Here is a 13,317-nt window from a genome sequence, read left to right on the forward strand (position 1 = left end):
TAATTACAGCGAGCGTTTGTTGTGAATCTGTGATCGTGTGCTTTTCACTTGTCAGACCATGTGATGGAAATTAGCGGTTTTGCTTACTTCCTCTGGGGGATCTTTACGTAATTGAAACGCTATCCCTGATAAAGAGACGCGCAAACAATTACATTCAACTGTGTATGAATGATTGAATGATGAATAATAACAAATAAAAAAGTTCAGTCTTCTTTTACAAAGCAATGTACAGTAGTAGAAAATGTTTAAAAGAAAGAAAATGACCGAAAAGGTGAAGGCTGAAGCCGAGGCTTATAATTGCCTACCAAATCAAATCAAATCAAATCAAATTTATTTATAAGGCCCGACAACACACGTTAATGTCCCCATGGGCCGTACATGTCTTCTTTAAACAAGTCAAGAAGAAAACATAACAATAAGTCAAGAACAGAACAAGAACACCATAAGGTCCAACAAATTTAAAATAAATGCAAATAAATGAAAGAACATTACATTATTTACAAAAAAAAGAAAAAAGGCTACAAAAGTTTCATATACAAAATGTATACACATTTATTTGTTTTTTATATATATTTTTTTTGTCACGATTTTAGTACAGTTATGTTATAATAAAATATAATTAGGATAATAATACGTTTTTATATTTATGTATCACCTTATATTTGAATAATTTCGTTCGATGTATATGTACCGAACTACACATTTCTACTTCTTTGTCACAGTTATTCCATAGTTTTACCCCTTTAACAGATATACATCCATCTTTTTATATTTGTCCTTGCCTTTGCGATATTGAATACACACGTTTCCCTGAGTTTATACCGGCTCTCTCTAGTTTGGAACAACTCCTGAATGCAACTTGGAAGTGAGTGGTTATGTGCTTTGTACATTATTATTGCAGTGCTAAGAATCTAGCTAAAGCCCAGCCAATCCAAGTGGGAATTTTGTCAATGGAGACCGATGTAACACGCCACAGTTACACTAGAACAGCAAAAACAGTGGAATAATGGTAATCAATAGTGTTATTTATTTAGAAAATGTGTTATTTATTGTTGCAACACACCTCACAAAATAAAACGCACAACCATCTATTTTGTTTTTTAAATGTTTAAATAGTGTAATATAGACAAGAGGGAGCCTTTTCCACAAATATATATTACTGTCCTGTCTCTTGGGTCTTTAAAATGACCAGACAAGGTCAGAGGAGTTCGATAACTTTTACTGAGGATGGCCAGATAATGTTGATATTTAAACATTTAAAAACACAATACACGATCATGTGATTTTTTTTTTATTTTATTTTTTTAACTTTGACCAGTCAGCTGGTTCTTTTCGCGTTTATCGCTTTTTCTGGTCAAGTATGACCGACAGAAACAGGTTGAATGGGGGTATAGATGGGGGGAAAGACACTCTGAGAAAGTACGGCTTGTCCGGGAGTCGAACTCGCTACCCCAGATCCGTGACGCGCACGGTTGTCCCCGACGCCGAAATAGCGTTCGAGGTACGCGGTGAGCTACTGGAGCTCACATGTGATTTATTTTTGTGTGGTGTGTTACAACAATAAATAACAAAATGTTGAAATGTAACAATGTTGAAATTGAGAAGTTTGGACTCATTTTCTACAACTGAAATAATTTGTTTTGTTACAGAGAGAGTTAAGTACCGGGTAAAAAAAAAAGTACCATTGGGTACTGTAACCTAATTCCAGGAACTGTTACTGGTACCGGTACCGTTTCAAATGTGAACGGTGCCCAACCCTACTGAAGATGCAAGGCTCCAAAAGGCAAAGGTGTTGAAGACACTCACATTGACCCCGGTTAAACTACGCCTGTAGTCCGTGCATCAACAGCCGTGACTGTGAGATTGTTATTGATAAAACTGCCAAAACAGTTCCACACAGCCAAGTAACAGCATGTATGAGCACACAGAGATCTAGGCTCTCCTTCAGGCAGATTCATACAGTCGCTCATGGAGGGAACGCAGAATACGACTGTTCAAAATAATTCATTTCATTTCCAACTCATCTGTCTGTCTGCTTGGGGTGCAGCACAAGTTGAAAATCTGTATAGACCGTTTCAGTGGAATGTTTGGTGAGTTGCCATGCAGGGAATAGTTACTACACGCTTCTATCCATATTTCCCTGCATATAACCCCTCTATATACTTACTTATACACCTTCATATAACCCATAGCTCTGTATGATAGCGTACAATAATGCTGTATATATATATATATATTTATTCCCACCACATATATATATCTATACACGCCTGCCTGTACATACATACCTGCACATAATCCTTTTACATATCTGTAGATACTATATCTATATCTGTACATATCCCACTCTTACTAGTTACAGTGCTGGCCAGTATGACTTACTACCATACTGTCTTTATACCTGTATCACTGTACATAGTATACTACTGTACAACTCTGTACATACATCTGATTAGCAGCACTACACTCAGTAGTGTATATTCTGTACCCAGTTTAATCACTTGTACATTGTATATTACTATTGCACTTTACTGATACATTTGTACTCTGGTTGGATGCCAAACTTATTTGCGTTGTCCTGCACCTGTGCTGTATGATGATTACAATACATTTAGAATCTAACCTAATTTAATCTTCTGTCAATATCTCAGTCACCCTCCACACGGTAGCCAAGGTATTTAGGAACTCTAATACATAAACCTTAGCTGTAGCCCATGATGACTGACGACTGGCTGGAATTCAACAATTCAATAACACACAAGGTCTCTTGTCAGTTTTATGTAACTGTTATCTGTGTATTTGTTTTTATTTGACTGGAATGTTAGATTTTATGAAGTGAATTTGTATTCATTTTGTATTCATGTGTTTTGTTTTATTTTAATTCGTATGTTTAGGTGCACGTTTGTATTGTATTTGTTTTGTCCAGGACCCCAGGAAGACTAGAGGCTCTTTCATGAGTCTCTAATGGGGATCCTTTAATAAACATAAACATAAACCACCTCCGGTAGGCCTCAGAAGGAGCCGAACTAAGCAGTTATTGATATTTCAATGTCTCAGTGTGTGGCAACACTCAGAGCCACATTGATCAGGCCTCCACTGTAAGCTAGCGTGACTGAGAGGGCCTGGTGAGCTGCACTCAGTGACAGCGTCTAGCAGCAGCCGCTCAGCTTCTAACCTCTGCTTAGAACATGTGTTCATGCTGAGTGAATACAGGTTCAGCAACAACACACACACACACACACACACACACACACACACACAGGCACGCACACATGCAGCCACACACATGTAGCTACACAACAAGCCTATTATGTATTAAATAGGAGCATGCGCTCACACGCACACGCTCACACGCACACACTCACACGCACACGCTCACACACGCTCACACACACACACGTGCTTGCATGCACACACGTACACACACTACTACAAGCTTGACACTGGCCCTGGGGCAGCTTTGGAACACTTTCTACATAAGTCATCTTTCTGACAGTCACACTGAGAGAGAGAGAGAGAGAGAGAGAGAGAGAGAGAGAGAGAGAGAGAGAGAGAGAGAGAGAGAGAGTGAGAGAGAGAGAGAGAGAGAGAGAGAGAGAGAGAGAGAGAGATAAGGAAGAAGAAAGAGGGAGAGGTAAAGAGAGAGGGAGACACAGAAAAAGGAAACAGAAACTGAGACGAGAGAGAGGGGAGAGGGAGGGGGGATGGAGAGAAAGAGCAGATGCACTAAAAGATAGAGTTGACCTCTTCACTTTACCTCTAAAGAGAGAGAGAGAGAGAGAGAGAGAGAGAGAGAGAGAGAGAGAGAGAGAGAGAGAGAGAGAGAGAGAGAGAGAGAGAGAGAGAGAGCTGACTCACCGGGGCAAGCACAACCTCCAACAGACATCTTCTCACATGTTGGGCTCTTCTGCTCAAAAAGAAACAGCTGCGCTCAGTCCACACGCTGCTCCTCGCATGGGCTCCGAGACTGAAAACACAGAGAGAGAGGGAGAGAGAGAGAGTGAGGAGAGAGAGAGGGAGAGAGAGTGACTGAGTGAGAGGAGGAGAGAGAGAGAGGGAGGAGAGAGAGAGTGAGTGAGAGGGACAGGGAGGGAGGGAGTGGTGGAAAGCAGGGTATAGGAACCAGAAGAAGTATGTTGTTCCTCCTCTCTCTCTCTCTCTCTCTCTCTCTCTCTCTCTCTCTCTCTCTCACTCAGTTCATCTCTCACTCTCTCTCAGTTCCTCTCTCTCTCGCTCTCATCTGTCGCATGTTTTTTTCTATTTGTGGGAGGTAACATGTGGTGTGTAAGGGACTCTCTCTCTCTTGTTTCGTTCTCTCTCACTGACACATGCACTGTTTCTCTCTCTCCCCTCTCTTTCTTAATCTTCCATACTTGTAATTTACGGGAGGTAACCGTGACTAACTGTGTCAGACACTGTCTCCATTGTTTCCCTCACTCTCTCATAGTATTACACACTGTATTTGTAATTTGTCTGAGGTAACATGTGCTGTGTAATAGAGCGAATCCATCTTCCTCTCTCTCTCTCTCTCTCTCTCTCTCTCTCACACTCACTCACATATTACTGTAACACACTCTTCTCTCTCTCTCTCTCTCTTGAAGCAGGAAGCTGATATCTTAGCTGCATCATTAATAATAGGCAGATTGTAACGCTGGTGGGAGGAGAAAACGGAGAGAGAGAAGAAGAGAAGTAGGAACAAAAAGTCACAAGTAGTAATACAGGAGGAGCTGTGTGCGTGTGTGTGTAAAAGTGTGTTTTATGTTGTGTGTGTTTATATACAGTGGTGAATGTGTGAGTGTAAGTGAGTGTGTGAGAGAGAGAGAGAGAGAGCAGTGAGGAGTGAGAACAGGGAGAGGACAAGAGAATTGGGCAAGGTCTGTGTGTGTGTGTGTCTGTTGCAGTGATGCATGGTCTATTTTTGCCTGGTGCTGCCGTGGGAGAATAACGTGCTCAGTATAGGAGCCTGGAGACAGAGGGTCATTACTGGCAACACACACACACGCACGCACACACACACACACACACACACACACACACACAGAAACGGCCAACATACACATATCACAATCAAAACACAGAGAGACATTCATAACCATACAGTATATGATTATATCTGACATCCCTCCTGTCCTGCATCTCTCCTCTCTATACTATCCATCTCTTCTTTACACTCCTCTCTTCATCTCTCCATCTCTATCTTTATCATCATCCCTTCCTCTCTTGTTCCCTCTCTGTCTAGCTCCTTCCCTCTCTCCACCCCTCCCTCTCTCTCTCTAGCTCCTTCCCTCTCTCCACCCCTCCCTCTCTCTGTATAGCTCCTTCCCTCTCTCCATCCCTCCCCCTCTCTCTCTCTAGCTCCTTCCCTCTCTCTGTCTAGCTCCTTCCCTCTCTCCATCCCTCCCTCTCTCTGTCTAGCTCCTTCCCTCTCTCCATCCCTCCCCCTCTCTCTCTCTAGCTCCTTCCCTCTCTCTGTCTAGCTCCTTCCCTCTCTCCATCCCTCCCTCTCTCTGTCTAGCTCCTTCCCTCTCCATCCCTCCCTCTCTCTGTCTAGCTCCTCCCCTCTCTCTATCCCTCCCTCTCTCTGTCTAGCTCCTTCCCTCTCTCCACCCTCCCTCTCTCTGTCTAGCTTCTTCCCTCTCTCCATCCCTCCCTCTCTCTGCCTAGCTCCTTCCCTCTCTCTATCCCTCCCTCTCTCTGTCTAGCTCCTTCCCTCTCTCTATCCCTCCCTCTCTCTGTCTAGCTCCTTCCCTCTCTCCATCCCTCCCCCTCTCTCTGTCTAGCTCCTTCCCTCTCTCCACCCCTCCCTCTCTCTGTCTAGCTCCTTCCCTCTCTCCATCCCTCCCTCTCTCTGTCTAGCTCCTTCCCTCTCTCTATCCCTCCCTCTCTCTGTCTAGCTCCTTCCCTCTCTCTATCCCTCCCTCTCTCTGCCTAGCTCCTTCCCTCTCTCCATCCCTCTCTCTGTCTAGCTCCTTCCCTCTCTCCATCCCTCTCTCTGTCTAGCTCCTTCCCTCTCTCCACCCTCCCTCTCTCTGTCTAGCTCCTTCCCTCTCTCCACCCTCCCTCTCTCTGTCTAGCTTCTTCCCCCTCCCCATCTCTCTCTCTCTCTCTCTCTCTCTCCAGTGTTTTCTGTGGTAGAGAGAACAGTGGTGTTAATCACTACAGACAGTATTGATTAAAAATGCAAAACCCACCTGGAGTGCAGAGACACCACAGACCCAGGAGAGAGAGAGAGAGAGAGAGAGAGAGAGACACCACAGACCCAGGAGAGAGAGAGACACCACAGACCCAGGAGAGAGAGAGAGAGAGAGAGAGAGACACCACAGACCCAGGAGAGAGAGAGAGAGAGACACCACAGACCCAGGAGAGAGAGAGAGAGAGAGAGAGAGAGAGAGAGAGACACCACAGACCCAGGAGAGAGAGAGACACCACAGACCCAGGAGAGAGAGAGAGACACCACAGACCCAGGAGAGAAAGAGAGAGAGACCACAGACCCAGGAGAGAGAGAGAGAGACACCACAGACCCAGGAGAGAGAGAGAGAGACACCACAGACCCAGGAGAGAGAGAGAGACACCACAGACCCAGGAGAGAGAGAGAGACACCACAGACCCAGGAGAGAGAGAGAGATATAGATAAGATACAATACAGAGGGAGCTCCAGTAGCTCACCGCGTATCTCGGCGCTATTGCGGCGTCGGGGACAACCGCGCGCGTCACGGATCTGGGGTACACAAGTTCGACTCCCGGACTCGCCGTATTTTCTCAGAGTGTCTTTCCCCCGATCTATATCCTATTCAACCTGTTTCTGTCGGTCATGCCTGACCAGAAAAAGCGATAAACGCTAAAAAGAACCAGCTGACTGGTCAAAGTTTAAAAAAAAAAAGATACAATACAGATTCTAAAAACCGGGAACAATCATATAAGGTTAAAACTAAATAAAGAAGTAATCCCCTCTCAAAGAGACCTATTTATCTGTGGAATATACGTACCACCCACTGGGTCTCCATATTACTCAGACGACATCTTCTCCAACCTTGAGTCAGAAATATGTCTTTATCAAAGCCAAGGTCATGTGCTTGTTTGCGGTGACTTTAATGCCCGAACGGGAACCCACCCTGATTTCACCAGTACACATGGAGACAATTTTTAATTTTTTTTTATCCACCTTTTCTCCCATTTTCTATATTTTCTCCCATCCCAATTTCGTATCATCCAATTCAACCCTCCCCTGTCACAAACGCTGTTTCTTGCCTCCCACAAGCCGGCTGCAATGTGGACTAAGTCATACATAGCACAAGTCCCCTCCGGTACTTGAGGTAACAGCAGTCGCATCTTTTCACCTGCGCAGCTCGATCTCTCAGTGGCGAGGAGTAACGCGTGGGAGGCTCACGCTGCCCCCGACACTTCCTGATTCTACTGCGCAGGCGCACCAACCGACCTGTAGGAGTCGCTGTCCACAACGCCCGATCCCCACCCATCAGTTTCCCACCCCCTAATACGGCCAATGTGTATTAGTACGGACGACGAGCTAAACTGAAAGCAATGTGGAGCGCTGGGATCGAACAGGCGATCCCAGCGTCTCCGCATTCGTGGCGAGCGCCTTGCCCACTACGCCACGTAGCCGCCCACATGGAGACAAATTTATATCTGACCACACCATATGCAACCATGTAAACCCGTCCCCTAGAAATAACCATGACACTTCCATAAACAAAAATGGGAAGGACTTATTACAGCTGTGTAGAGGACTGAGTCTCTACCTTGTCAATGGGCGTGTGAGAGGGGACTCACAAGGAAGGTACACTTACTGCTCATCCCTTGGCAGCAGCACAGTAGATTACATGATAACAGATCTGGATCCAGTATCTTTCAGTTCATTCACAGTCAAACCTCTGACCCCACTCTCCGACCACAGTCAGATCACTGCATACATGAAAAGAACTGAGTCCCTCAAAAATCCCCCTACACAGCCCAGTAAACTACACAACATCCCCAAATACTCAAGTTCAAGTTCAAGTTCTTTAATAGTTGTCATACAGAAGTACAGAATACTTTCATACAAAATGCTTCTTACTGTTACGCTCCAGAGACTGTGCTAGACAAGATAGTATCAAATAACATAATATAGCATGTAATTTAGAAGAAGAAAAATGAGGTCACAGTGTTCGGTATAGACATATGTACAATGTTCTGAGTTACCATATAATATACAATACTATGCAGTGTACTAATGTACAGTACTATCTAGTGCAAAGCAGAAATGGGATGAGGTACAATTTTAGGTACAATTTACAGTAAGGTGTACGAGTTGTAGTGTAATCCTTCATCAATAAATATAAAGTGTGGGGAGTGGGTGCTACAGTGTGTTTGTTTAAAGTGGGTGTGTGCTATAAAGTGTGTGGAGTGGGTGCTACAGTGTGTTTGTTTAAAGTGAGTGTGTGCGTGTGGATGTGTGTGCTATGTGCGTTTGGTGGTTGTTGTTGTGTAGTGTTCATTCATTGTTCGTTTAGCAGCCTGATGGCCTGGGGATAGAAGCTTCTTCTGAGTCTTTCTGTGCTTGCCTTGAGACTCCGGTATCGCTTGCCTGAACGCAGCAGTTCAAAGAGGCAGTTGTTCGGGTGACTGGAGTCTTTAATGATTCTCTTAGCCTTGCCCTTGCAACGCTTGTTGTAAATGTTCTGGAGGGTGGGGAGCCCCCCTCCAATTGTGCGTTCGGCTGAACGTGTCACTCTTTGTAGTCTGCTTCGGTCTTGTGCAGTGCTATTCCCAAACCAGGAGGTGATGTTGCCGGTCAAGATGCTCTCTATTGTACATGAGTAGAAGTTCTTAAGGATCTTCTGACTGACTTGGAACTTCCTTAGGCGCCTGAGGAAGTAGAGGCGTTGTCGTGCCTTCTTCACAACACTGTCAATGTGTGTGGTCCATGTCAAGTCCTCGGATATGTAGGCTCCGAGGTACTTAAAGCTGTTGACTCTCTCAACCGGTGCCCCGTCGATGCTGAGGGGGCTGTAGTCCTTGACCCCCGACCTCCTGAAGTCCACAATCATCTCCTTTGTTTTGCTGACGTTCAGGGAGAGGCTGTTTTCCTGGCACCATCCCGCCAGGACCTTGACCTCTTCCAGGTAGGCCCTCTCGTCGTTGGCAGAGATCAGGCCCACCACCACTGTGTCGTCACCATACTACAGATGGTCCCAGAACAGCATGCAGGACTACCAGAGAGCCATCGCCAGTGATGGGACACAATCACTATTAGATATGTTCCTAGCCACGCCATACCCTAACAGTGTCGAAGGAGTCAACCTAGCTGTAGAACACATAAATTATATATTTGAAAGAACCGCAATAAAGTCCAAATTAAAATTATCAGGTAACAAACAGAGAAAAACTAAAAAGGACCACTGGTTTGACAAAGAATGTAAAGTTCTTAGAACACAGCTAAGAAACACATAAACCCACAAAATGACACCTTACGCCTCCAATACTGTGAATCACTGAAACACTACAAAAAGACCATCAGAATTAAAAGGAACAATCACGTAAATAAACAATTATGCAAAATAGAGGACTCTCTAAGCTCTAACTCCTTCTGGGACCACTGGAACTCATTGAATAAAGATAAGCCGGAAGAAATGGCTATCCAAGATGGGAATGTTTGGACAAACCACTTCACATCACTCTTTACAACTGTACCCCTGAATACAAAAACGGAAACCAGCCAGATATGTGAAAAATTACAAAAATGGGAAGATATCATAAAGGAAAATCAAAACCCTCTAGACTTCCCAATCACAGAACAAGAGCTGAAATCAAAACTCCAGTGCCTTAAAGCTAGAAAGGCCTGTGGTACAGATGGCATATTAAATGAAATGATTAAACACAGCTCTGAAAAATTCCAATTGGCTATTTTAAAATTATTCAATTTGACACTAAATTTAGGCTATTTTCCTGATGTCTGGAATGAAGGACTCATAACCCCAATATTCAAGAGTGGAGATAAACATGACCCAAAAAACTATAGGGGTATCTGTGTGACGAGTAATTTGGGCAAACTTCTATGTAGTATCATCAACACCAGACTCATAGAATTCCTTACGGAACACAGTGTTCTAAGTAAAAGCCAAATCGGATTCTTACCAAATTATCGTACCTCTGACCATATACACTCTTAAAACCCTAATTGACATTCACGTAAAACAGAACAAAAACAAAATATATTCCTGCTTTGTCGATTTTGAAAAAGCTTTTGATTCAATTTGGCACAAAGGTCTTTTCTTCAAAATTTTAGAAAGTGGTGTTGGAGGAAATACATATGACTTGATCAAATCCATGTACACAAAAAACAGATGTGCTGTTAGAATTGGCAATAAAAGAACACATTTCTTCACCCAGGGTCGCGGAGTCCGCCAGGGGTGCAATTTAAGCCCAACATTGTTTAATATATATATAAATGAATTAGCAAAGTTATTAGAACTTTCCACTGCACCCGGTCTGACTCTGCACGATACCAATGTAAAATTACTGATGTATGCAGATGATCTGGTTCTGCTGTCAGCCACTAAAGAGGGTCTACAACAGAACCTAGACATCCTCCACCAGTTCTGCCAGACATGGTCTCTGAACGTAAACATGAAGAAGACTAAAGTCATGATCTTTCAAAGGAGACACAAGTCTCAGAGTTCACATAATACATTTAAATTAGGCACACACATATTAGAAAACACAAAAAGCTACCCATATTTGGGATTGAAAATAAATCATAATGGTAACTTCAATATGGCTGTGAATGAACTGAATGAGAAGGGAAGAAGGGCTTTTTATGCCATCAAAAGGAAAATTCCAATTGACATCCCAATTAGGACCTGGCTCAAAATTCTAAATTCTGTATAAATCCAATAATATTATATGGCAGTGAAGTGTGGGGTCCATTAACTAACCAAGATTTCCCAAAATGGGAAAAACACCCATTAGAAGTACTGCATGCAGAATTGTGCAAAAACCTACTTAGGGTCCGCAGACACACTGCCAATAATGCATGCAGGGCAGAACTTGGCCAATACCCCCTAATCATTCAAATTCAAAAGCGAGCCATAAAATTTTACACACACCTCCAATCAAGTGACCCCCACTCCTACCACTACAAAGCCCTTCAGAGCCAAGAGATGAACCCAGATAAGAGTCCCCTCTGCCAGCTAGTCAGAAATGTCTGCCCACAAACGCTTCAGGACAGATACCAAGAAATCTGGCCCAACCAAATAATCTCAAAACAAAAAGAAAATTATATAGAATATTGGAACAAATCAACCAAATCTCAAAGTAAATTAGAATTCTATTTGACCCTAAACAGAGAGTACACAGTGGCAGAATACCTGACTACTGTGAATGAGATAGAATTAAGAAGAACATTGACACGGTACAGACTGAGTGGACATAGTCTAGCCATAGAAACAGGCCGTCACAGGCAAAACTGGCTGCCCAGAGAGGCCAGGCTGTGTTCACTTTGCCATCAGGGGGATGTTGAGACAGAACCTCACTTCCTGCTATACTGTGAGAAATACAAGGATCTAAGAGAAGTCTTCTTTGATAAAATAAACAAAATTGATGCACAGTTTATCCACCTCCCTGATCACCAAAAGCTGCTATACATGTGTGGGGAGAAAAGTCAGTGTACAGCATTAGCTGCAAAATATGTAGACGGTTGTCACAAAATAAGAGAACAAGCCCTGTAAATGTATCTGAGTGGCCACACTTGAAAAATGACTACCCGATCGAGTGACTATTTTGTAAATGAATGTTTCTTGTTGATTGTCCTTACTGTTATTACTAATGTTATGATATTTTATTGCTTAATATATGTTATTGTTTGTATGTTGAACTTGCTTTGGCAATAAGTATGTTGATATTTCATGCCAATAAAGCCTATTTGAATTGAATTGAGAGAGAGAGAGACACCACAGACCCAGGAGAGAGAGAGAGAGAGAGAGAGAGACCACAGACCCAGGAGAGAGAGAGAGAGAGAGAGAGAGACACCACAGACCCAGGAGAGAGAGAGAGACACCACAGACACAGGAGAGAGAGAGAGAGAGACACCACAGACCCAGGAGAGAGAGAGAGAGACACCACAGACACAGGAGAGAGAGAGAGAGAGACACCACAGACCCAGGAGAGAGAGAGAGAGAGACACCACAGACCCAGGAGAGAGAGAGAGAGAGACACCACAGACCCAGGAGAGAGAGAGAGACACCACAGACCCAGGAGAGAGAGAGAGACACCACAGACCCAGGAGAGAGAGAGAGACACCACAGACCCAGGAGAGAGAGAGAGAGACACCACAGACCCAGGAGAGAGAGAGAGAGACACCACAGACCCAGGAGAGAGAGAGAGACACCACAGACCCAGGAGAGAGAGAGAGACACCACAGACCCAGGAGAGAGAGAGAGAGACACCACAGACCCAGGAGAGAGAGAGAGACACCACAGACCCAGGAGAGAGAGAGAGACACCACAGGCCCAGGAGAGAGAGAGAGACACCACAGACCCAGGAGAGAGAGAGACACCACAGACCCAGGAGAGAGAGAGAGACACCACAGACCCAGGAGAGAGAGAGAGAGAGACACACCACAGACCCAGGAGAGAGAGAGAGAGAGAGAGAGAGAGAGAGAGAGAGAGAGAGAGAGAGACACTACAGACCCAGGAGAGAGAGAGAGAGAGAGACACCACAGACCCAGGAGAGAGAGAGAGAGAGACACCACAGACCCAGGAGAGAGAGAGAGAGAGAGAGAGAGAGAGAGAGACACCACAGACCCAGGAGAGAGAGAGAGAGACACCACAGACCCAGGAGAGAGAGACACCACAGACCCGGGAGAGAGAGAGAGAGAGAGAGAGAGAGAGAGAGAGAGAGAGAGAGAGAGAGAGAGAGAGAGACACCACAGACCCAGGAGAGAGAGAGAGAGAGAGAGAGACCACAGACCCAGGAGAGAGAGAGAGAGAGAGACACCACAGACCCAGGAGAGAGAGAGAGAGAGAGAGAGAGAGAGAGACACCACAGACCCAGGAGAGAGAGAGAGAGACACCACAGACCCATGAGAGAGAGAGAGAGACACCACAGACCCAGGAGAGAGAGAGAGAGAGAGAGAGAGACACACCACAGACCCAGGAGAGAGAGAGAGAGAGAGAGAGAGAGAGAGAGAGACACACCACAGACCCAGGAGAGAGAGAGAGAGAGAGAGAGAGAGAGAGACACCACAGACCCAGGAGAGAGAGAGAGACACCACAGACCCAGGAGAGAGAGAGAGAGAGAGAGACACCACAGACCCAGGAGAGA

At 44.7% G+C, this 13,317-nt stretch overlaps 1 protein-coding gene across 4 annotated transcripts in view; it reads right to left on the reverse strand.

Annotated features, from left to right (window-relative positions):
• LOC311233960 (LIM domain-binding protein 1-like) overlaps window positions 1–4,096 on the reverse strand; it is a 102,946-nt gene extending 98,850 nt beyond the window's left edge. For 2 of the 4 annotated variants that reach the window (XM_084321024.1, XM_084321023.1), the window contains exon 1: window positions 3,859–4,096. In XM_084321024.1, the coding sequence (XP_084177150.1) occupies window positions 3,859–3,886 (28 nt within the window). In that variant the 5' untranslated portion in view covers window positions 3,887–4,096. The remainder of the gene's footprint in view (window positions 1–3,858) is intronic. The other 2 variants (XM_084321026.1, XM_084321027.1) reach the window with 2 other exon arrangements.
• Window positions 4,097–13,317: the final 9,221 nt, after the last annotated feature.

The sequence above is a fragment of the Notolepis coatsorum genome (genome assembly GCF_963971535.1).
Source record: "Notolepis coatsorum genome assembly, chromosome: 9".
Lineage (NCBI taxonomy): Eukaryota > Metazoa > Chordata > Actinopteri > Aulopiformes > Paralepididae > Notolepis > Notolepis coatsorum.